Genomic DNA, 26,685 nt, shown 5'->3' on the forward strand with positions numbered 1-26,685 from the left:
AGCTGTGATCATGATTAATGGTGTTTTCCCAGGCAGGCGGTTTAAAAACTATAACTCGTGTGTAGCATGTACCTCAGATCAGGTTTACAGTAGGAATGTAATTAGACCCTGAACCTCTTGCCCTTGCAAGGGAAGTGCTTTTAAAGTTAAAAAACATATTAACAATGCACCACACAGATTAATAGCGGTCTAAAAACACCCCCAGCCATCTATTGTCTGAGAAAGTGTGGAAAATGAGAGCTTGGCATTTGAAAGCGCACCATTTCCACATTTTGTTCACTTTCCTTAAACACAGTCGTGATTGGCATGATAAGATGTTGGCAACTTAGACGTGCGTACGCCACATTAAGTGCAAAACAAGTGTGTTAGTGTGGACAGACACCTGGGTCTGCTCAGTTTGATGTTTCTTATATGCAAATAACCCACTAGATGGCACTACTGACAACTGTGGCGCATGATCACCATTCAGACTTAAGAAATTTGGATTTCTAACAATTTTACAAGGCTGGGGCCTACATACGTCAACAAAAGTGTCTTCTGAATTGCATTTAAATGTTTTTTTGGAAACTGGATGTGATTGACCAACCAATAATTACAGCGGTGTCATAACATTTTGAAATGTAAGTAAGTAATTGCAGTGCTTTGGATGTCAAAATCATGTGGGCTAAGTAAATGGCTAAAAACACCAACCAATGGACTATTTGTGAAAAAGAAAATCGACCATTTTGTGGGAAATGCCGAGCTACACCGCATACAAATGTCAGGATTCTAAAAATAGTGTACCTGTAAATACATTTTACTATGGAAAACCACAAGGGACAAGGTGGGCTATTCAGAATAAAAGCTGTAGAGGGAGTCTGCATGATCCGCTGGTGCCTTCAGGTGCAGTCAAATGTGCTGGAATTACAAGTTGTTGAAACAATTATGAGAAATTGCTCAGGGCCCACTTGAGGGTGATATTGTAGTGTAGTTTACTTGTGCAAATATCCTTGTGTGGGACTTTCAGATTCCCTGTGGGTCTAGGTAAGCCAGCTTTGCCACTGAGCCTATGGATTTCAAACACAGTTATGAACAGTATAGGGAATGTTAATGATCAAAGCTCGACCGCAAATAAATCAATTTCATATATAATGCATATATTGTTTCAAACAGTGCACATAAAGTCATACATTTCCAACCAAATTGCATGTTAATGTGCCGCCAAGTAGTAGAACCCAGAAGACGGAGCTTGTTATCGGGCCGTGAAAGCAGCATCGGACTCAGTGCTGTTATTACTGACAGAGCGGCAGACTTGAGAGTTGTAAGTAGTCGGTGCAGGATGGTGTGAACTTCACTGTAGACCCTGAACCAGCGTTGTCTTTGTAATTACAAACCTTTCTGGTCTTACCTGGGTGACTGGAGTCAGTGGCGTGAAAGCAACATTTTGACCTTTTCTTTTGTCAATTAACATTATTTTTTTTATGTGAGTGTCTATATGACAGTGAGAGCCGCTTTGACCCTGACATGGCTGAGGTACCGCCACCACACAGACAACCGGTCGAAATAGACCCGGACTTTGAGCCTCTCTCCCGCCCTCGGTCCTGCACCTGGCCGCTGCCCCGTCCGGAGCTCGTCGACCCCGCCAGCTCCAACACATCCTCTCCGGCACCATCAGTCCAACAGGAACCGGGAGGAAACGCCGAGTTCACCAGCAACCTCGGCTTGTTAGAGGAGGACTATGAAGAGTACGCGGAGCAGAAACCGCTTGTACCCTGCACTGATTTTCAGTGTCGGGAAGGAAATTGTGTGCATCTGCATCACCACCACCAACATCATCATCATCATCTCCAGCAGCAGCAGCAGCAGCAGCAGCAGCAGCTCCCGAGTCCGCAGCTACAGCCCCAGCAACAGGTGCCTCCTCCTGGTGTTGCACCCTTGGGTGGCGCCGGCCAGAGGAAAAGCAGCTCGTCCCGTCGTAACGCCTGGGGGAACATGTCATATGCTGACCTGATTACCAAGGCGATAGACAGCTCACCTGAGAAGAGGCTGACGCTGTCTCAGATTTACGACTGGATGGTGAAGAGTGTGCCTTACTTCAAGGATAAAGGAGACAGTAACAGCTCCGCGGGATGGAAGGTGAGTGTCACGTGCACTTACGCGTCCATTTATTACCTAAAGGATGAGATGGTTTGGTGGTCGCAACATCACCTTTAACCCCTATAAATCTTAGAATATCAGACAAAGAAGAACACAAAATTAAGATTGAACATTAGGTGCAAAAAAGCTCAACAGCAGAAAGACTCTAAAAAAGCAGTTATTGAAATGTTCTGCTCTACTAAATGTGCAGAAAGTGGAAACGTGCGGTTACCAGCAAGACAAACATTTAGTTTATTCCACTGATGCATGTTTTACACTTTTGCACATAATGGTGAGAAAAAAAAAAAAATCTGTGAAGTGGTATGCAGATTCATTTTCTTTGTAGCCCTGCTTTAAAAAACAGCAAAAAGTCACTCAAAAAACTCTCACTATAAACACTGATTTATTAAAAAAGTTGTATTATATATAACAGCTGTTCAATGGGATTTTCTCACTGAAGAAATGTTTGATATGGCACATATTCATTAATGATGGCTGAATTCCATTTAGCGGTTTTTGGGTATTCAGGGTCCTGGTGTTGAACATGCGGGATCAATGTCGTGTTTTACAGGGACACTTAAACACAACAGAGCCATCCTTAGTAATGTTATTAATAACACTTGTATTTTTCCTACTATGCAAAGTTAAAATAGCCACACCCCACTCAGTGATGTCATGGCAGCTGTTTTTTTTTTCATTAACTGTCAACAACAAAATACCTGGTGTGACGTCACTGCTTGCAATGAGAGAGAGAGAGAGAGAGAGAGAGAGAGAAAGAGCACCGGTACTTTTTTGATCTATATGAATGGATTTATCTTTTAATCCCACAAGACATCAGTATGTTAACCTGCTGTGGGGAAAGTGATAATGCAATAAAAAGTGCATCCCTAATATTGCTGCCATGTCTTATGTCCCTCTTGCAGGGATGGGTGATAGGTGTTTTTTTCCCCAATTTTTCCCACCAGAGAGATAGAGTTGAATAATTTTGTGGTTTTTGCCAGGTCCATGAGCATGCTTTCACAAATGTTAAACAGTAACTCTTGACATGGGCTGATGAACTTTGGCAGTTACCTTTGAAGTTTTGTAGTGGTTTCTTCTGTCAGTAGTAGCACTCGGCCGGCCTCTCTGTGGTTTGTTTCTTTACTGTGTCAGTGAGGAAAGAAACAACACTAAAGCAGCATGTCTGATTGTAAACATCCCATACACGTGACTGAGAATACTGAATATCCCTCAAGGAGAACAAAAAGCATCAGAGAACAACTGTAAGCTTTATTTTACGCCTGTTGACTTGTTTGGCTGAGAGCAAGTCTTGACTGAGCAGAGATTGAAATCTGGTTTGACTGAGTTATGTGCAGTAATAAAGCCCAACACTGATTTCAGATATGCCTTCCCTTAGCGGGAACAGTCTATTCAGTGTTGCCACAAAACATACTGACTCATGGTCTGTGCAGCATTTCCACAAGCATGGAAAACTTGGTACAGTCTTGAAATTTGAAAGCCTGGAAATGTACAGGAAATTAGTACAAGAGAATTTTTTTATCCTGACAAGTTGGAAATATGTTGGCTTAATGTTTTGCTTTGCACAGGTCTTAGTATTGTCTCACCGGGTGAGGAAATCACTCAGACATAATGGTGAGAAATTAACTGAGGACAAAAGCAGACAAAGAAAGTCAAATTTGGATTAAAAGTATAGGCACATTAAAACCTGCACATGCCAACAAAATTTTTATCAGATCTATATGTCAGCCTTGCAGCCCTTCCCGTAACCCCTCCGATCTTCTGAGATGTAATTTTGAAGCTATGTCAGGAAATGCCTTTGTGAACCTCAATCAAATATAGTTTCCATTGTTTTACACCCCCGCCTGAAAAGCATGATCATAACCGGTATTCTGCATTGTGGCTCTGCTAAACCTCCCTTTCCTCCTTTTCTTAAGTCTCTCTGCAGTTCTTCAACTACAGCCGTCCTACACTTTCTTACATATATATACAGTAGGTGCACTGGCTGGTGGGAACACAGACGTATTTTTGCCAGTGTGGAGTAAACTGTTCACAGCCCCCTCGACAATAACAGGAGGCGACACAAACAGCTCAATCAGTGTTGGGGAGTGTGTCGAAAGGGGAAGGGGCTGGGAGAAGGGGATGCTGGGAACAACGTCAAACATCCTCCATTCCTGAGCTGTGCGCTCATATCTTTGTGTCCCTGTCTTCTAGAGTTTCCTCAGCGGATGCTACAGCTCGGAGAAAGGGATTGCAGCTCTTTATCCCATCACTTCCTTCTCTGCCCTCTCTCAGGCCTTTTGCTGGAGGTGTTTGTGTTTGTTTAAGAGAAGCTCGGAGAGTTACAGACCTTTCATATTTAAGGCCAATTTTCTTTTAAGTCCCTAGATGGGCAGTGGTACCTATATCTTTTAAAATTATACATTTTAAATCACTTTATTGCTTCTTTCATTTTACTTTTATTCATTTTAAGGTCCATTTTTATGCTACATAATACAAAACTGGGCATACTGTAATTAAACAGGACAAATATGTCAGAAGTGAGCCCACAAAAGATGTAATTGTTACATTTATTGTTATTAAGGTAAAATTATCCTTTAATTGAAATAAGTTATACTGTAGGTCATATTGTCCAGCCATTGTTGTGGGGTTCATGTAATCCTATATGTAAACCCCATGACCCCATGAATGAAAGACTCTTCAAAACCCCCAGTGGCCCCATATTGTCCAACCAAAGTTAAAATATATTATATATTGGCCTGCTTGTTTTGTCTTCATAGTGCATTGAGCACCAACAGTATATCTTAAGAAATATTCCAGATTTGTGAAATACAAAGATAAAATATTTGTCCTAATGCCAATAAAACCCAATCAATGGCAAATCATGAAAGTCTTTTGGTACTTATAGGGCTTGCTTCAGCAGGGCAGATTTCCAACACAAGTTGAACTTGGACCCTGCTTCCTCTGATGTTGGGTTTAATTTCATAATATATGACATGAAATTTCTTTTTGTTTGATTTTAGTCACATGTTAGAGGGAAAAGGATGATGCAGGCACTCTGAACGTCACTGCAGTCCTACAGTAGTTTGGATGTGCCTCAGTGGGTTGTCCTTGATTACTCAACCAATGCTACCCAAGAAAAATGCAAATACCTTTTTCATCAAAAACAACAGGTTAAGTCTGTTTATCTTTAATATAAAATCAACACATTGCTACTTCATCCTCTGCATTCCATTGTTGGCACGCTCGCCGGGCCTTGGAACCACCGGCTAACAGTTATTTTTATACTTTCCTGTTAAAAAAACACGACAGTCCCCCCACAATGAACTATGATGCATTTCCTGCCGAGTGGATGGAAAACAGTGCCATGTGTTAACATCCCCGCCCTGCAAAACATGAGGGTCAGGGTTGGAAAAAGAGGAGGGGAGAGGGGAGACCGTATATGGATCATGTTTGTGCATTTAATTCTACATTAAGTCATTTATTTCCATTTCTTTTCAGAATGAAAAAAAAATCCCTCTGCTTGATATTATGTTTTGTGTCATGCCCTGGTTTATGTGTTTACTTTAGAGTCCACATGCGTGATTGTAATGACAGATAGAGAGGAGGCAGAGACCTCATGGTGGGTGGAGGGCGTTCAGTTTGAACCTCAGTGATTATACAGCTCCACCTAGAAAACTGGAGGTGGGTGGAGGGCAGGACGAGGGCGATGCTGCTGCCGCTAGAGCTTCCTGTCTCCTTCATGTCATGGGGATTTTTGTTTTCCCTCCAAAAATGTTGTGGCAGCTTAGTGATCTAGATGTCTTTGGCCCTTACCCACTGGGAAGACTGGTTCCCCTGGGATGCTGGTGGGTCTATGAGTAGCAGTGCACAGCATGCAGGGTACTTCACCACTACTTTACTGTTACTGCCATTGTTTTTCTCAGTGAACTGTGACCTTCAATGATGGAACGGAAAGTAGCACCCCTGAGTTTAACTGGAACTGAGGCTCTGAGGTACTCATTTCAAAACATGTGAATTGCAAGAATGCAAGTATTGCAAGTATTTTATCCATTTTCTTGAACTTTTTAAAGGTTATGAAGTGCTTAAAACGCATCAGAGTAAGCTGTTTGGGTAAGTTTTGATGGCAGCCTGCAACAATATGTGCAATGGCTGCCTGTTGTGATGCGGTTTATTTTTACTGTATCATCATGCATGGGTGTCAAAAGGGCCCCTACACTACACTACACTAGCCTGTTAGGTATAAATGACCACTTTGGAAAGTAGTAAGATGCTGACAGTATATATGCAGGATGAGCTGAGTCGCTCTATGGAAATTTAGCTCTCTCCACTTGCATTTGAACAAGTGACAGCTGATGAAAGTGGCCACTAGTAGAACTGCTGTGTTGGTAAAATGCAAACAAGTTGAGTGCAGGTGACATGAAACTCTAAGGTAGTGCTTATGTAAGTGATGTTTGTAGACGTTAGTGCCATTAAGTAACATTTGTCCTGCAGTGGCTTCAGTTGAACCTACACTGAGGTTGATCCAAGTGTCAATAAAGAGTTATTTTACTGTTTAAGTTTCGGATATACAAGTATTATGTAGATTAAATGTAAATGCTACCAGAAATTGAAGTTTCCTCTACAGATAACTCAGGTAAATATGCATTAGTGAGCAGTGTTTTGATAGAAAAAGTATTTTTGTTATTTTAGCCGTGTTAGTGGTGAGGTGGTAATGTCAGCCTGTCAGCTGGTCCACCACTTTGGTTCAAACTGGAATATCTCAACAACTACTGGATAGATTGTCATGAAATTTTGTGCAGACAACATGGTCCCCAGAAAATGAATCTTACTGACTTTTCCTCTAGGCCCCCCACTATGTCAAAGTTTTCACTTATCCAGTGATGTATCTACTAAAACATCTACTTAATAGATTGGTGCCATATTTTGAACAAATACTCATTATTCTGAGACGATGAATCACAATGACTTCAATGATTCTTTGATGCTTCCTTTGCCACCACGAAGTTTAGATTTGTGGTTTTGAGTGAAATGTCTCAACAACTATTGGATGCACTGACATAAAATTTAGTGCAAACATTTATGCATGAATAGTAATGACTTTGATGATCCCTTATGTTTTCAAATAAAAATGATTTATAATTATTATTAATAATTATCACATAAAAAATTTGAATTTTTCCAACTTTATGACCAAATAACTGCAAAACTGAAGACATTCCCATCAGCCTCAGCTATACTTTGTGTTTAGCGCTAATTAGCAAATGTTAGCATGCCACTCGACAAATTAAGAGCTTAAACTTGGCTAATATTATAGCTGCTAAACATCAGCATGTTAGCATTGTATTTGTTTTAGCATGTTGACATTAGCATTTAGCTCAAAGCACTACTAAGCTGCTAGCTTGACTGTAAACTCCTGTTTTGCTCTATAAGCATTTTGAAATCCATTTTCTTTTCATATATTTCAGCTTTTTGATTTATTCCATTATTTTATATTTTAATTATATATTATTTTGAGGGGTACATTTAAAATTGAATCACCCTTAAGAAGGTGTTTCTGAACTCAGTTTGAGGACACAGCCCTGAGAAGAGACACCAGCTACTAAAAGTGGTAAGAAAAAAAAACTGAATAACTGCCAGCTATTTGTCTTGGGATCACAAGGTTAAAAGGGAGGCCTGGCCTGAACTTAAGAGGCCCACTGAAAGCTTCAAGTAACCCCATGAAGAAAGGGAGGCTTGGGGCAGGGGCTTTTTAAGAGGAGCGACTGTGGCTTGAGGGAAGGAGGGGAGCAGTCAGCTGAGCTGACTGGCTGGCTGTGGGCTGAGGCCTGTGTACAGTCTGCTGTCTACACATGTGTGAGTCTGTGGAATCCATGGCATGTGGGTTTCTGCATTGTCCTCCAGCCTGCGCAGGATAATAACCCCCCTCTGTATTATGTTCACAAAAAGAACCTGGCCTCAAATCCATTATGCAAAATTAAAAGGGTAATGGGTGCTGTGGGAGGCCTGACGCAAAGAAATAGCCTGTGGTGTGAAGAAAGAGAAATAGGATCAAAAGTAATTGAGATTAGTGGCCAATCCTTTAAAAATGAGTTGTCCTTTCTACCCTGTAAAGTGTGTAAAGAATGTGTGTCACTCTCAAGATTAGGCTTAGAAAGATTAGAGATCAAGTTTCTAATCACCTTGAATATTTTAAGTATGATTTAAGTAAGTTTTTTTTAGTCAATAGCAGATCACGTGAGGATGTTTAATTGTGTCTATCATCCTCATTTTGCCCTCAACTTGTTTATCTAAAGCTGAACTCCTGACACAAAGCTCTCCATTCCTTTTCATGCACCCACTTTGAAGCCATTGCAGAAGTAGGTCACTCAGTTTGATGCTCAGTGTTAATGAAGTAGCCTGCATTGTGCCTGGAGACATAACAGGGCGAGAAGCTCTCCACATTGAGCTGGAGGGATCTTCTACAGCAGCCACGCTCTCCTTTTTAACGCCCTGTAACAGAAAACTCCGGTCCCACTCTCATGTTCAACTCCGCTTGCGCTTCCTGGGTCAGAGGAGAGAAAGGAGGGGGAGGGGTGCACACAGGAAGACACTGTCAGGAAGTGGCTTGTCATTTTACTGTAATCTCTGCAAGTTCTGCACCCTGTAACTCTCTTATTTACACCAGATATCTGATTGCTTTGTAGTAGTAATCATCATAGCAGTTATTAAACAGCTCTGATTAAGTGTTAGATGTCTATATTTTAAGAAACTGTGTGTACAAGGTCACATAGTGGGTTGACTCATGTCACACAATAATTAATTTGCTTTTCTCAAATATTATTTTTACAAAGTAGATGATTATTTTTTTTACTCTTTTTATCTAGTATTTGGTGACATAGCAGCAGATATAAAGTGACAATAGCTTATGCCCCTGTCTTACATTTTAACTTGAAAGGGACAGGAAGTATATATTATTGTGTATTGATTTTCAGCAGAATTGTATCATCATGATATGAAAATGTTTCATTGGTTTACAAAATTAATGATTCTGAACAAATTATGAAAAATTATAAAAAAACAAAATTAGTTGTTGTACATTTTTATTGTACACGTGCAAAGAGTATTGCATGATGTACAACAGTGGGACACACTGAACATCAATTTAATTATTTTATATGTTTTATGCATTTGACGTATTGTGATATACAGTATGTCGATATCGGGAAAATAATCATTCATATTGTGACTCTGATTTGAGTCATATCATCCAGCCTTAAAGAGCTGAAAATGCCAGGTGCTCTTCTGAAAACGCCCAGCTAGGAGCTCAGCATCTTTTAAGCTGAGACGCTTTGGTTACTATGATACGGAATATCTATGGAAGTATGGTTAATTTATGTGTTGCAATTACCTAATAATTTGTGTTATAACCAAATACTGAATGTAAAAATGGCACAAGGTAGAGTACTTGCTCTGGCCTTTATTCTGGATGAAGGGAAGGATGAAGCATGTAGGGAGAGAGGACTGACCCGCCGATCTATGTGAGTTTGTGAGATTTTGGCAGCGAGGAAAGATTTCAGCGAATACTATCGTTTGGTTCAAGAGCTGAAGTTGGACAAAGCCCTGTAACTTGGGTTATGTCCATTGTTGTTGTTGCTCAGCACTTGACATGGCTGTTGGCCTTTGTGGTATTTGTACTGTCCCTCCACCACTGTGATTGGACAGCTGGGTAAAAAGTGACAATGACAAGCACAGCGTTTTACCCAAAGTTGAACATTTTTCAACTCTCAGCAACCAGAAAAAAACACCAAAGGTGCAGCAATCAGCGCAGAATAGATGCTCAGGGCCTCATCACACTGCACTGATTTCAAACAATTCAATAAATACACTGGCCTCAGGAAAAACGCTTTGGTGGACACAGCCCCTAAAGGTGCAGTGTGTAGGATTCAGTGGCATCCAGCAGTGAGGTTGCAGATTGCAGCAAACTAAAAACCCTTCCCCTCCCCCTCCCCCTCCAAGAGTGTAGGAGAACCTACGGCGTCCGTGAAACTCACAAAAAGTGCGAAAGGCTCTCTCTAGAGCCAGTGTTGTCCATTCTGGGCTACTGTAGAAACATGGCGGTGCAACATGGCAGGCCCAGTGGAAGAGGACCCGCTCCCCCCACTCTGTAGATATAAAGGGTTCATTCTAAGGCAACGAAAACACGACTGTTATTTCAGGTGATTATACACTAATTAAAACACACTCATGAATATTATATTCCATTTCTGCCAAGTCTGTTTTGCCAGATGCCACTAAATTACACACTCTGCACCTTTAATAGGAAACCACTCTATGCATTGACATTGTGACCTACACAATCAACCGGTTAGCAAAAGGCCATCCACTTCCTGCATGGCTGAGGACTCAGCCAACACGTGGATGCTCAACAAACTGGTCAAGAAGTTTTCCACAGCTGAACTCTTTTCTTTCAGCCAAAGAGATTAACATACTTCCTTATTTTACTGTTAATGTGATTTTGATTTATGGGCAATTGTTCCACGTGTTTCCTCATTCTCTACAACTTTTGTTTAAAAACCTCAGGGCAGAAGCAACATAAAAACAATACCTGGAGGGCGGTTGCACCCGCAGCTGAGGTCAATGAAGCTCTGATTAGAAGTAAAAGAGGTTATCCAACACTAAATCACTGTAAATTGTAGTTAAATGTGAAAATTGGAGCTGCATGAGGCCAGTAGATGCAAATTTAAAGTAATTATTTTTTCCCTCCAAACTTTCATCACTAACTGAATATCAGGCCTAATCTTTGATATAAAACCAGTTACTGATTTGAGTAGCAGCTGGTCTCCTGGGGGAACCTCTGTCCTGTCTGCGGTTGCGTCTGGTGCTGTGTGTAAAACCTTTGGACCAATTGCAAGTGAGGCCACTTTCACCGTGGCTGCACCTGTCCCTGCAACTGGGCCTTGTTTGTTTACTTATCCCACGACCGTTACTGCAAGCCTCATGCTTCGCTACACAAGAAACAGCAGCTGTGTCAATGAGACTGTTGTGAAGTCCAGTAGGAGGAGTCTCATGTCGGAGCTGTTTTCTGAAGAGAACACAGATATTAAATGAATTAAACCTCCTCCCAGTCCGCTGTAAGATGACTGCTGGGGTCATTTCGTAATGTTCATGATCATAAGTGATTTTGAGATTTGAGATTTTGAGTGGTGGATTTTCCATAATCTAATGCTGGTCTGCAAATGGCACGATGAATCCAGCAGCAGGTGGACTCGCAGCCTCTCGCTCCATAGAGAGGCAACTGGTTTCTGCTGCATTGCATTTAGAGCTTGCAGCCCAACATGTGGCATTTCTGAGGGCAAACTGAAAATAGATTTTGTCATAAGCAAAGAGACCTTTCCCATGTTGGGTGTCCTTGCACCAGCTGACCTAGGACCAGTGTGACTCACTTATTCTACACTGTAAGGCAAGTTTGTGTCAAATGCAAATAAAATAGGTATGATTTTTAGTTGCTACAAAGCAAGGAAAGATGCAAAATTTACTACGAAAATAAAATAAATTTAAGCACATAAAAATTTATTGACATGCCCCAAACTCTAAAGTATATTATATTACATTATTTTGCAATGTATCCTAACTGCTGTGCAAAGTTTGGTTGGATCACTGCTCGAATTATTCAATAGATAAGTCACAGGTGCACATATTTCACCACTTCAAAGTCATTCAAAAGTGAGGGCCACAACAATGCATTTTATAAAGAAGTTTAGCAACAATGAAACATATAGGCCACCTTGGGTCAGGCTTTCAGAGAAATAATGTGAGAGAGGGGCACCTCCTGAATTAGTGAGGCAGGGGATGTCTTTTGTTCTCTTTGGGCTGAGGTGAGGTCTGTCTCAGACAAGGATTATCCCAGGCTGAGCAGAGAATGCCCCTTCCCCGGGCCCAGTCATGCAGTCCGTGATCTATTGTGGGCACTAATCAGAGGCTGCAGACATTTGCATATCACCAGTGATCTCAGCCGTGTGTAAGCAAGTCAGACATTGTCATTTGGTTAGTGGCGTTAAAGTTAGTTTACAGAATGAGTTTGTGCAGCGCACTGCTCGGATCTCAGGTCAACCACTAATGACTCATTTCCTGTCTTCGGTTACAGATCATGTAAAAAGAGAGAAAAAGAGGAGAAAAGGTCATGATTCAAAGGAACAGGAGATAGATTAGCATTGCATTTTCTAGCTATGCAATGAGTGCATAATCTACCTCAGTCTCTACAGCCTGCATGTGCAGGATGTCCTCTGACACAGGAAGCCTTATTTAAAAGTCAGTGGAAGAGAAGGGAGGAGTGCAGTTCAAGAGAGGTGTGTGTGTGTGTGTGTGTGTGTGTGTGTGTGTGTGTGTGTGTGTGTGTGTGTGTGTGTGTGTGTGTGTGTGTGTGTGTGGTGGGGGGGTTTCTGTTTTGGTGAGTCAGAAAGCAGACAGTCGGACCCAGCACGTCACATCTGATGCTTTTCCTCCTCTCTCTCCCTGTTCGCGCTCCATCCAACCTGTTTGCATGTCTCTGTCAGCGCCGGCTGAGGAGCTCGTGTTCAGCACACAGTGAACTCATTGACCCCAGCTCTCGCGGCAAAAACATCTCACTCTGTCACCCTCCCCATTCTCGCTACGAACTCTGTAACCTCCCCTCGCTTTCTTTTTCGGGTAAAAAAATTCTCATTCTCGCATAGCCCACTGCCTCCACTGTTAAGAACAGGCTTCACAAGGCTACTGTTGATGTGCAGTTTGAGGTTGAACTTACTGTGGTTCAGTGCCCTCGTAAGGACAATAGTTTTAATCTTGTTCTGTTTTTTTTTTGTTTTTTTTACAATCATTTGAAGTGTCATTCTGGTCTAAGCTGCTGCTAAATAAAATAATGAACATTTATATTTTAATCTACTACATGACGCCAACCTTAATGTGAAATAGTTCCTTGTGCTTTTTTCACTTAGAAAATCTGGGTAGTAAATCAAAGTTTAGTAAGATTTGATTTTACTTCTTCAACTTGCTATAACACATCTAATTAATATTATAGTCCAAATCATAATCGGATGATTAATACGCACTGAATGCATTTGCCAAAAGCCTAACCCCAACCCAAGACCAGCATTTCAGAGACGCACTCAGACAATCAGTCTATTGTTTTGAATGTGAGTGTCTTTATCTCCATGCTTTGTATATCCCTGTTGAATTCTGTGGTTAGGGACATCTGGCTTTACTAACTGCAGGGAGCTGCTTTTGCGTTCACATGGGTATTCAGGGGAAATTCCCTGCTAGTATGTCTTGTGTTGCACTTTGGTCTTTTTTATTGTACCCAGCATCCAGCAAAGCAATGAGTTTCATATTAGGAAGATTTTTTTCTGTCCAGAGAGACCAAACTGTACAGTACGTCCGTGTGCTCCTCAACCATCTTTGTTTTTCTTCCTGAGAGAATTACCGCAGGAGGCGCCTCTGCGTCCTTTTTAGGGTACATAACATAGCATTAGAGAAAACGGACTGAATGAGGCTTTAGGTGTATACATGTTAGCTCAAGGACAACTGTGACCGCATGTAAAAAAAGTGATCACATTGGTTAAGCCCAAAGTAATACAGTCTGTCTCATTCGGGAGAGATTTTGTTTAATCTGCTCTTTCAGTAGTGCAGTTGTCAAACAAAGACCCTGATTTGATTTTATATTTGTCATAAAGTCATTATCAGTTAGTCTAACTGTAAGTATTTACGGTAATGCAAGAGATGTTCAGATGTAAATCTGAAATATATTCTAAATTACTCACGTTTTTGGTTTTCTCTGTGTTATTTTTCCAGTTTGGTGGAGCAGTGCTGCCGCTGGTAGAAGGGCGGAATAGAGATGTGCAGATAAAACTAGGTGGAAATCACAGGAAACATGATTATTGCCTACTGTGAGGAGGGAGTAAAATTACCACCCTAATAAACTCAGTCAGGACAAAGGCCAGGCTTCAGTTTGACAGTGAATTATTATTACTTGTCTTCATTGGCTTTCACCCGCAACAGTGTTGAGTTTCTTAAGAAAGAGGCCTCAAACTATCACTTTCTGTTATTCTTACATTCTCACACACTGCGTCACATTCAGAAAGGTGAAGACGTTCATGTGAGTTGATATCTCTTGAGAGCAATATAAATAACAATTAGATGTATCTTTAATGTAGCACTTCAAAGCAAACATACAATTCATAACTCTGACTACAAGCAATTAAAAGATGATAAAAGCCATACAACATGAACTTAAAAGCTGAAATTAAAAAAAAAAACACCACAGAGAGGCGTAGAAAAGGTTATATAAAGTCCTGTGATAAAAATGTATATTTGTCTGCCAATCATGTGTGAGACTCATACAACTCAAAATCAAGAGTATAGTTTTATGACCTCAGTCACATATTTGATGCAGGTTCAGTCTTTCATTCCCTTTCGATAATGTCACCTGGAAGGGTTTCAAGCTTTAATCATGCAAAGAATCTGCTCAGTTAGGTTGTTGTGCATTCACTCTGTTTGATGGCAACTTTTACTTTGTTCACCATCATATGTCATCCTCTAGCTATATACCAGTAGCACGTTATTCTAGCTGCTATTGTTGTTCATGATTTTGCTTTGTGATTGCAACAGCTGTTGCCTAGTAACAGCTACGACCCGTCTGCAAAGTTGATGTGAAGGGTTTTTGTTACTCTGAGCTGCTTCCTCTTGGACAGTACATCATGTCTCACAGTGTGGTAAACTTACACACATCATGTGGCTAGCAGGGTACCAAATATTTATTTTGTGTAAATGACGCCACATGGCCCATCCACCTCTGACTCCCTTGTGCCAAAGTGACCAGTGTCTTTTGCTGGAGAGCGTGAGGAGAGATTAGAGAAAGCTTAAAAAGTGGACAAAATGTTAACAGAGGATATGGACATATATGCATATTTCCTGTTTCATCTGCTGGCTTTGACATCACACTCAACTAACCCCTACTTTTCCACTCTGTATGAAAAATGACAAAAGGTTTCCCTGCAAGATAATACACCTTCTCATTTAACTCCCTCTGAAAAGCAAGTAGGGATAACTCCCTAACATTGCTTTCCTGCCTTTATTGTCCAGTATCATCAAAAAAGAAATACAATCGGACAATAAATCTAGTTATTTTGAAGCCTCAAGCTGCATTGTAGCCTTCACATAACTGTGACATACTCAGATAACTTACAAATGATTCATTCTTTTTCCATCCAGAACTCCATCAGACACAACCTTTCCCTGCACAGCCGCTTTGTGCGCATACAAAACGAGGGAACAGGAAAAAGCTCTTGGTGGATGCTGAACCCAGAAGGGGGGAAAAATGGAAAGTCACCTCGACGCAGAGCCACCTCCATGGACAACACCAGCAAGTTTGCCAAGAGCAGAGGAAGGGCCACAAAGAAAAAGGTACAGTCCTCATTTATTAACACTTACATGACATCTATCTGAAAATAGTTCAGCTATATATTTTTTCTCACAATTCTGCTGAACCTAGGTTAATTTTAGCGTATGTTAATAATACACTGGTATATTTTATGGGAGCGTTTGTGAGGTTTTCATGTTTTTCTATACCCAGATGGCTCTACAGGAAGGGATTGAGGGAGGAGCAGGCAGCCCCGGTTCCCAGTACTCCAACTGGTTGGGAAGCCCGAACTCCCACAGTAATGAGGACTTTGAGGCCTGGAGCTCCTTTAGGACGCGCACCAGCTCTGATGCCAGCACCCTGAGTGGTCGCCGGTCACCTTTCCCTTCTGAACAGGAGGACCTTGGGGAATCTGACAGCCACATGATGTATCCTGGAGGGGCAGGGACCAAGATTACTGCCCCCTTGCCCAGCCTGTCTGAGGTGGCTGGATCCATGGGCCAACATGGCTCAGAGAACGTCATGGAGAGCCTGTTGGATAACCTGAACCTGCTGTCTCCGAAGAACCCCCAGTTGGGTTCAGACTCCTCACATTCCTCAAATGCTGCCATGCTTCAGAGTAGCCCCTACAACTCCACCAGTTTGACCTTGCGCCCACAGCAGGACTACCATAAATGTATGTATGGTCAGGTTAGGATGAACTCCCTGTCCCCTGTCCCCATGCAGACACTTCCAGAGAGCAAGCCGGGCTATGGGGCTTATGAGAACCAATATATCTCCCCTGCTGGCCTCCTCAAAGAGCTGTTGACCTCAGATGCAGATGCCAACAGGGACATGATGCCCTCTAGGGATTCACTGGTGCCTCAGGTTGGGAGGGGAAGTTGCCTATTGCCCACCTACAACAGCCAAAGCCAAGTGGGGGGGCATAATGGAGTAAAACTTATGAATCCTCCTCAGAGTCACCCAGTTCCTCATGTAAGCCCACAAGCTATACATAGCCAGGGTCCTTCAACCTCACGAGACTTGAATAGCTGCAACATGATCCCCTTGACCAGTCTGACTAGTCTTTCAGGGGCCCCTCCTCGAATGACCAGCCTGAGGACATGCATGCAGCTGCCCCATGGTCACCCAGCACACACTAATGATGTCACGGCAGGCTACGGCGGCAGCAACGGCTACAGGCAACTTGTTCACCCACACGGTCATCATCATCAGGAGCGGCTGCCCAGTGACCTGGATAACGTATCCATTGAGAGGCTTGAATGTGACATGGAGTCCGTCCTCCATGACACCCTCATGGATGGGGGAGCGCTGGACTTCAACTTTGACCCCGCAGCTGGGCCTCAGGGGTTTCCCCAGAGGGTGAAGACCACCACACATAGCTGGGTGTCGGGCTAAGACGCATGGTGGACCATATAATTGATGCTTAAACAGGTGAGACTGATGATTAGTCTGGTAGTAAATCTATAATAAATAAAATGTCCACAGCATGTTTATCCCTAAGCATTTCCCACTCTCCCTCACAGGTGTTTCTCAGCATCACGCCACTGCTCACATTCATTCTGAGACAGGAAAATATCAATCCAAAGAAGCCATCGCCATCACTCTCCTCAAAGTTATTTTCAAAAATGTATATGTCTTGAGTTGCAGGTCCATGTATAACAGTGCATGTTATTACTTTACATTAAAGATTAAACAAAAGGAGATTTTAATTAGCTTTTTTTAGATCTTCAGCTCTTCAGAAAGAAAATGAAGACACAAGACAAACCTGCATTAGCTGAATTAGCCTTGTTTACAGTTGTCAAAAACTGGAAATATGTGTGTATTAGCTTATTTTTGCTGAAGTCATGGTATATTAAAATATACAGTACAGTGCAGTGTGTTACATAAGACAAAGTGCCTGACAAAAAAGTAAAGTCATTTCTCAAAATGTATCATTTGTGGCCAGTCTGAAATTTCTGGGAGCACTGTGTATTTGGCCAAAACTGCTGAATCAACTTTAGTTTTAAGACTGGACCTTGGAGCAGTCGGTAGGCCCAGCTGAGAAGACCTGAGGGACCTCAAGGTGCACTGAGGACATAACAACTCAGTGATAGGTCAGGGTTGGACCATGCACTGCTGTGCAGGTGATGAACTGAACTGAAAAATCAGTTCTTTACATGCTACCATCCAGTAAAGGGAGTCAGCAGTAGATCAATTTGGGGCCTATGCAGTGGCATTCTGCACCAATGGGAGCTAGACCAAGGCAGTCTGTGTTAACTCAGTAACACATTACTTAAAATTGTATGTATAATTTTAAATCAGCACCCAAATCTTTAATGGAGGGATTGAGATTACATTCTCTGGACCAAAAAGCTTCTTCTTTGAGCATCAAGCCCTTTATGGCAAATGATTACACAACTGCTAACCTAGTGAGATCATTAGGCTTGAATTATAGGTAAACCAGTGTATCATCTGCAAAGTAGTGATACGTATTAACATGATCATCACAGTGAATTAAAATAACCCACGAAAATGTACAGTTACCGCAGGATATTTCCATGAACAGACCACTGGAGGACTAGACACCAATAAATCCTGAAAATATTCTGATTGGCGTACACACAGCTTGAAATGTTTATAGACAGACGTCATGGTACAGTGCTGTCAAAAGCAGTGCTTGAGTCAAATGTCAACCATATCTCCTCATCAGTAGATCATTATTCATAATCATTAGTAACCCTGAGATGAGCTGCATCTCTGACTGAAATTAATCCATCAATGATATTCTGTATGACGATATTTATTTATGTTTTTATTTTAATTGTGGCTATTGGACTTGCTTTGTACTTTGTATGCTTGTAAAAATATGGCTGCATATGCGGTGTACAATGTACTGTATTTGAGTGACATGATGTTGTAACGCTGTCATTTTTTGTCTCATAAAACTAATATTGAAGGAGAAGATTACAGATAATGTATAAAAGAGATCCTAGAAACACTGACCTAGTGCTGGCCCGTGTCTAAGAACGTCCCTGTCACCTATCAAGAAATCTTGATTACATGAATAACTTTTCAAATTGCATTGGATAAACTGGAAAATTCATGGCAATCAAGTTGAAATCAAAGCTGTTTTTTATCACAAAAAAGGGACATTTTGCTGACATTTGGCTGTTTTATAGAGGGGAAGCAGAAGCAGCAGTAGGCGGAGTGGCTGATGATGAAATCCTAAACTCACTGCAAATGGACGATGGTCTTCAAAGTTTGGCTAACACAGGATTCGCTTGCTTTTTCATTTACCTCTGAGCAGCTACAGTTGTTATGCACCAAAGAGTTTTCTACTCTACCAAACACATTTCAAAGAAAGTGTGCCAATCCACTGTGCCTACATGGTCTCGCAGACTTAGAATGTTGTACATATTAACTTCTTTAGTAGTACATTTTTGTATATGAAGGTTTTAAATGACTGTTATGATTATACTGAAATATTATACTGTATGTATGGTTGTGTTACAAATGGTTGTTTACATATTTCAGTCCAAACTATATCAATACATATATGAACACTCATACCTCAAAATATTTTACCTCTGAAGTGTTGAAGGGATCTCTCCTGCTATTTCCCCCCGTGAGTTATGTATTGAATTTGTCTTCATTTTCATAGTTTTGTACATATTGTATTTCGATAATGCTGAAACCAGTTTAGACAGGCTCAGAGTGATGTATCTCTTTGAATTTTGAATGTTTTCTTGTGCTTCAGGATTATAGCCATTAGTTTCTACTGAATATTTTCTGACAGCAATGTAAATAATTTAAAATTAAACGTGAATTTGTGTGAAATTCTACATTTATTTCAATAGATTTGTATACAGCTGTTGAGGCAGAAACCCAAGGAAAGGAAGAAAACATTAAACAAAATTCAATTATGTTATGGCATAAAAGTACTACTATATTTATGAAAGCTTATCAAAAATAAATATTTGATGGGGTAATTTTAATAAATAGCTACCTTGCACAAATGAGAGTGCTTGAGCCTGTTACATTTCAGTATAAAAAAGAGAATATAACTCATTTTCATATGAAATCTTTTACATAAATCATTAAACACATTTTCAGAAAACAGACCATCTTATTTTGTCTTCAATATCCACACCCAGGTATTTTGGAAAGAATGCCGTTTTTTCTATGTAATCCATTCAATGCATAAATCACCATGTGAACTTGCAATTAAAGGAAGAGAAAATGAATGGCATTCATGTGTTTTCCATGTAGTAGCAGTGTTATAAGCTCATGCTGTTTATAATATGAGGCATCTGACCAATTTTGATGTCATGGACTTTTACATGTTTAAATTTGTGGAATACATCAAAAAGTGTTTTACTACCTATTACTACAGAAAGAAATGCAGTCATTGAAAAGTCATTGATTTGCATCAGTGGAAAGCTGGATCTCAGGCTTATGTTTGTCCATAAAATACAATAAATTGTGCCAGATATGCTTCTTCCTCTGCTCAGACTGTGCCTGTGGTCAGTGCTTAAATTTTTTAAAACCACTTGATGTAGCGTGACTTGAAGTCATTATGTGACTCTGATGCCACAGAGCATCTCAGACAGTGAAGCTGGTTCAGAGGAATGAGGCTCGTGCAGGATGGACACCCATCATTAAGCACACATGCAGCCCACATGCTCTCATTCAGATTCTCAGAGGTCTCACCAGGTCAAAGTGAAGTTCAATTCAAGGTCATAAACTGGGGGATTGCAGGGATGTGAAATGAAAAAACAATAGATACAGTTATGTCAAATATGAATCTTAGACATTAAACATATCTAGAGCACTTTTGTTCAACTGTCACTAAGTAGCCTTTAGAAGAAGTTTCCTCCAATTTGTGCAACAAGTATGAGTCACCAATGTAAATATCACATCTGACTGGAGGCTTCAACAAGTGTATCATCAAAGGAACTTTTTAATTGATTGGTGATTTGACCAGTGTTGATTCCTTAAAATCATATGTATAACTGTATGTGTGCAGTGACAGCAAACCCTTGAGTCATGCAGCTGTTATCCTAAATGACATCAGCATTTATTTGTGGAAAGTTCAGTAAATGATTGAAACGGGTTATTGTAAATTCACATTATATCAGCGAACAGAAACCTACTGTACCTCTAACACGAAATAGTTTCCAGGTTATCGACCCAGGGCAAATCCCCATATAAAAGTTCTTTGGTATCTCCTCCACGACTTTCAATGTCTATCAGGGCGCACTTTCATTCCTTCCTGCTGTGACTCATTCAGTGTAGTTTCTTGACTAACTGACGTTGAATGAGCTGTGACCTGGGTTCTTACAATTGGGGCCTTAATAGAGGGTGTGTGGCAGTGGGACAGTAAATATAGACATTTCTCAGTTAATTTAAATGGAAAGCTTTAGTCAGAACAGTTTGAGACTCTCAGTATGCTTCAAATAAACAAGATTGTACAATGTGTTGTCTGAAGGCAGAATAATAATAATAATATTTTTATTTGAATAGCCCTTTTTTAAGCTAGCAGCACAAGTGCTTTCCACTGGCAAGCATTTCTACTCGTTCCAACTTGTCCATTAGTTACCAGTTTTGTGCCCCCTCAAGTAAAGTGGTGCATCATACTGAGTGGTTACTGAGTACTGAATCACTACGTCATGATAACCTATCCATTAGTTACCCATTTTGTGCCCCACCACTCTAGCGTACACAAACTTGGTAAGTAGAGAACAGGTGATGATTCAGTGCGCAATAACAACACTGTATGGTACACCACTTTACTTGTAAAAAAATAGAAATTAATAGGTGGGTAATAATGAAGTAATGATTTGTTATTGCTTAAGTGCCATTGAGCACATTATTCAGAAATAATTAATAACTATGCATTAAGTAAATAACCATTATAAGGATTCACAGATACCCATGAACAATTAAATACATATTAGTTCATTAACATAATACACTTGTTTCTCACTTAACTAATCATTAACTAATCATCAGCTACTCTATAAAATTTGATTAGGAGTGACTCAAGAGCCGCCAATCAACTAATGGTTTACTAGCAGTTAGTTCCTCATTTGTTCCTCATTTGTTCCCTGGTAACTACTCAAAATTTTGTGTACCTTATTGCAAAGTGTTACTGATCAGACAAATAGGGATAATGGTGGACACTTTTTTAGACAGTCTTCCCTCAAAAGCATTCATGCCGTTGCACTCCATCATACACATAAAATGTGAAGGAGGTGGTTTAGTGAAGAATGAAAAAAAGAGCTTGAGAGAGGAATTCAAATCCTGCATACTTTCTTGCCTCTTCACACCTGGCCAATCATTGCTTGAAGTTGGTGTGATTGTTGGATTGTCAGTTTTAGAAAATTACAGAAATTGTTGTATGCAGCTCTGCAATTCTACTGCCAGAAAGAAGGTTTCCAACTCTGTTAGATGACCAAACAAGCACTTTGTTTGAATCATACTGAGGCCTTTACAGTCCTCTCACTCCTCCTGAGAAAGCCAACATGTAACTAAATTACATATTAACTTTAAGCACATTTTACACTTAGAAGTATTTGGTGCAAGAGATTAATTTGTGATGAATGGAATATTGTATTTTGCTAGCTTTTCTGGCAAAAGTTATTAAAACTCCTTGACAAAGATGAGCAAGGGAGATATATTAACAGTTCTCCCCAGTATATGGTTTATGTGCCTACATTTTCCCACATTACCATTTCAATTAAGCAAAATACACTGAGTTAAATTAGTAGAAGCCCTATAATCAACACAAATGAATACTGACACAAAACTTATCAAAATTGCCAAAGCCAAAGGCATTTTCATTGTACAAATTTGACAGGACCAAAAGCAGCATATTAATGTCAAATAAATGTGGAGAATCTTGCAGCTTGTGTTGTGGAGTTCACAATTCTTAAAAAGATTCACTCAATAAAGAAGCTGTCTGGTGCAAAATGAGCTGTCTCCATGTGACAGATTAATAGAAATTATCCCTCAATATAAACCCATGGCTAATGACACAACTTTAGAATCCACACTCCCCCTCAAAAACCCTAAAGCAAAAAATAAAAAAATAAAAAATAAAAAAGCAACTATCATATGGGGCATTCAGGTAGAATCTTAAAACAGCAGGACAACAGGAGATCTGTCACATTTTCATACATGAACAGGTGATAATTAGGATTCCTTCCTCAGACCAAAATCCTGCTCTGCTGAGCTCAGAGCATCTGTGAGACCTAGCTGCTGGCTAGGTTGAGCAAGCTGCAACCCATGACCACCCACAACTGCAGAATTACTTGCAGGAAACTGATAAGATTTTTATAGTAACAAAACGCGAACGAATTGTAAATTAGTATCTTCCATGTGGCCTATATTTGCCATTGCCATCTGAAGCTTATTCTTTACTGTAATACAAAACAGGCCTGGTTTTACTGAGAATAGAAAATAAGCATATTTTACTACTGAAAGGAATAGAAATAGAAACCCTAACCCTAAAGCAGGCCATTAAAGACTCTCAACACATTTTTCACACTTTGGTTTCTGTCAAACGTGATGAAGTTGATTTTGATGTCAGTGATAAAGGGTTCATTTCCTGTTTGAAATGAGGCCACATTATAGCTACAGTTTTGTGCATACAGGGCAATGTTTACTGACTTCAACTTTGTCAATCAATCAACTAGAAAAAGATCAAAATCATTTGAATAATACAGAAATAATCAATATGCACTAAAACTATTCAACAAGTTTTTGACTATTTTTGTCTGTAAAAGATCTTTTCTTGGTCAACACTGACTGTTTCAATAATTAACTTTTATAATTGCACCTGTAATGTACTCCTGTGTGTCCAGAGTCATCAGTCAACACATTTCAAATGTTCAAATGATTGTAAAAGACATAAGCATAACAATTTTTCACTTCCAAAAAGTAATGTACGTACTCTTCTTCCATTTCCCCAAAGTAGTCTCTTAATAGCTGGTTAAACACACACAGCTAGCTTCACGCACAATTAATCACACGGTGAGAGCCATTTAACTGCAGGGAGGCAGATCACAAAGATACTGCCTGAGTGGTTGTTGTTTCCAGAGCTGGACGTCAGGTCACCTCTCCTGCCTGACTGGTCAATAAAGTGCATTAGAAAAAGCTAGGTGGGTGGCTGCTGAGTGGGGTTAAACGGACGCCCGCTGTCTCTTATTTGTTTGCCTGGGGCACATCTTGTCAGCTTCATTGGTTTTAAAACACGCACTCTAACATACGACTTTCACTAAAGAATGACAGAAAATTTGACATTTTGGGGAAATTGATTGATACCATTCTCATATCTGTCCAATACATATAAAGCTTGAGCCAGGTGACAGAGTAGCTTAGCATAAAGACTGGAAACAGGGAAACAACTAGCAGAACTCTGTTCTGAGTTTAAAAATTAGCTTACAGACAACTCTCAGTAAAACTACAACTTCTTGTTTTTACATTTACATACATTTTTTTTTACATTAATTTGTGAGCTTTAGAGATGCTGGTAGGCATATTTTTGTAACCTTTGGACAGAGGCATGCTAGCTGTTTCCTCCTGTTACTAGTCTTTCCAACCACCTACTGGCTCTAGCTTCATATTTAGCGTAAAGGCATGAGATTGGTATTGATCTTCTCATCTAATTCTTTGCAAGAAAATGAAAAAGCGTATTTCCCAAAATGTCAAACTATTCTTTTGAAATATTCCAATGTTTTTTCTGCACCCTGTTTTCAAAGATTGTATTTATTCAACAAACTCTTCTCTAGTTTTTTAATTATTATGTTAAATGTTTTATACATAATATAGATGCATCAATATTCATATGTGTTACATTTCTGTTTGTGTGACATTGTGCATTGCATTTGACAGCATCAATCTAATGCCTAAAACATCAATATAAAATGCTGAGACTGAAACTACAGAACAGTGAATATAATTTGTGAGTAACCCTTTTATTAAACAACATTCATCTTATTGACTCTGAATGTAGGTTGTTCTGCAGCACAACACATCACCGACCAGATGAGATTTTCTGTTTGTTTCACAATCACTAATGAGGCAGATGTAGTTTAAAGTTGTCCTACTGTGCTCCTACTTCTGGTTGATTCTCTTAAGTGACAGCAGCAGTAAAAGCAGCAGACCCTCTATTAAAGGACCAGTGTGTAGCGTTTAGTGGCATTTAGCAGTGAGGTTGCAGATTGCAACCAACTGAATACCCCTCCCCCTGTTCTTCCAAGAGTGGCCATGAAATTCATGAAAAGCCCTCTTTGGAGCCAGTGTTTGGTTTGTCCGTTTTGGGCTATGGTAGAAACATGGTGGTGCAACATGGCGGCAGGCTCCGTGGCCGAGGACCCGCTCCCTATGTAGATATAAAGGGTTCATTCTAAGGTAACGAAAACACAACAATTCTTATTTTCAGGTGATTATTCACTAATTAAAACATACTTATGAATATTGTATTCAATTTCTGCCAAGTCCGTTCTGCTAGATGCCACTAAATTCTACACAATGGACCTTTAACATCTGCATGAGGTGGAAGATGAATGCTTGTTTAATGCACCTCAGAGTTGATAGAGATGATTCCTGCCATGCTTGTATAAATAAGGTGGGCCTTTGGTGATAGTTTCTCCCAGAGGGGGGGAGCAGTGGCCTGGAGGAGCTGCACAGTGAGCTGGGGCCGGGGCTAATTTATCTGTGTGGCCCAGGCACAAAGCCCAATTAGGTGGTTTGAGCCTTTGGAGCTTTGCTAATATAAAACACAATATGCACATGCACGCCAAGCATTGCAGCTGCGATGCATCTCTGTGTCTCTCAGGGGGAGGCCAGGATGAAGGATTAATTCATGATGAGATTAACCTGGCAGCAGCCTGCTGATCAGTGCCATCATGTGATGCTTGAACAGGAAATCGAGAAAATCAGGTTGGTGGTATGGGTGCAAACATCTCTGGTCACCTGTAACTCAAGGCTGGATCTTGGCAAAGTCCATGCAAAAGAATCAGCTGGTGGCAATTTAACTAATTGTTCAAATAAGATGTTTACATATCATAGGAAGCTATAGTGTGTTGATTTGATATATGAGCGCAAGCAGAGACTCAGTAGAGGAACCTTTGAAAGGTAAAAGATTGACAAGATGATAGATGGCATTTGGTGTAAAATGTCAAGGTATAAGGAGTGCAAGTAAGCAGTAATCTGCTTTTTTGTAGTTTCCTGTTATTAGAATATTTTGATTTGCAAACTGCAAGAGAAGCAGTCTACCTCAGCATAAAAGGAAGCTATACAGTATTTGAGAGGGGCTTTTTGTTGTAATGATGTAGAATTAAAGGTTATTTATAAGTACAGGAAGCCAAGCACAGTATTTTTATTTGTTCCTTTCTACTTCAAGCCCATGTCATTTCCATGCAGACAACATTTCCACTGCTTTCTGTAATCTGCAGTGTGTTTATGATCACAGGAAGTGACATCAGGTAACAGTTTATATTACCTGTGTATTGCAAGGGACATTGCTTTTTTTATGCACACAATTTTGAAAAAAAAAAAGAATGCTTCATAATGAATCCTTCTCTCTGAAGGGTCCCATTTCTTCTTGCTACCCTCTTCCTCCCCCAACAACTCTTGTTCATTTATACCCTTTAACTTCACTTTTGTGTGAACCATCACAAATTGAAAATCACCACAATGTGACTCCTCACAAAAAAGTGCCTGACCAAGTACACACAGAATTTTCAGCATGATCAACCACCAGTGTAAGTAAGTCACACTCTGATTTGATGTACATGTGCCATTAAAAGAAAAGGCTCTTAGTTCTACATCACTGTGAGTAACATTTAGTTGGCAAAGCTGCATTTCCCTTTTCATGCATGATTAGAGGCCCAACAATTGCAGCCATCGTCTACCTCATAAAAGTTGCAGAAATGTAAACCTCCCTCTGATGGACTCTGATCACCACAATTGTTGAAAATTACATAATTGTGAATACTATAGAAGCCTGTGTGTGTGAGAGAGAGAGACAGAGATTGAGGTAGACATCGTCCTCGTGGCAAACATCAAGCACAGCGCTGCCTCTGGGCTACAGTTAAGTAGTTGTCCTCACCTGATCTGGGTTTCCCCTTCTGATGTGACTGATCCTGCTCAAATACCAAGCTAGTTTCAACTTTTTATGATGGTTAATGGAAGTTAATCTTCAAATTCAT

At 40.3% G+C, this 26,685-nt stretch overlaps 1 protein-coding gene across 1 annotated transcript; it reads left to right on the forward strand.

The window, feature by feature from the left end:
* Window positions 1-7: 7 nt before the first annotated feature.
* On the forward strand, window positions 8-18,431 carry LOC137195470 (forkhead box protein O1-A-like). Its single transcript, XM_067607857.1, has 4 exons — window positions 8-2,115; window positions 15,340-15,531; window positions 15,701-16,921; window positions 17,014-18,431. The coding sequence occupies exons 1-3, from the start codon at window positions 1,504-1,506 to the stop codon at window positions 16,883-16,885; spliced, it is 1,989 nt and encodes a 662-aa protein (XP_067463958.1). The 5' UTR covers window positions 8-1,503; the 3' UTR covers window positions 16,886-16,921; window positions 17,014-18,431.
* The last annotated feature ends 8,254 nt before the right edge of the window (window positions 18,432-26,685 follow it).

The sequence above is a fragment of the Thunnus thynnus genome, chromosome 13, assembly GCF_963924715.1.
Source record: "Thunnus thynnus chromosome 13, fThuThy2.1, whole genome shotgun sequence".
NCBI classification, from domain to species: Eukaryota; Metazoa; Chordata; class Actinopteri; order Scombriformes; family Scombridae; genus Thunnus; species Thunnus thynnus.

What these genes read in the sequence shown, in the direction of transcription:
- LOC137195470 (XM_067607857.1), top strand. Translation starts at nt 1,504, where the DNA reads ATGGCTGAGGTACCGCCACCACACAGACAACCGGTCGAAATAGACCCG. An exon ending in ACAGCTCCGCGGGATGGAAG is followed by an intron (nt 2,116 to 15,339) that starts GTGAGTGTCACG and finishes TTTTCCATCCAG; the next exon opens with AACTCCATCAGACACAACCT. An exon ending in GAAGGGCCACAAAGAAAAAG is followed by an intron (nt 15,532 to 15,700) that starts GTACAGTCCTCA and finishes TTCTATACCCAG; the next exon opens with ATGGCTCTACAGGAAGGGAT.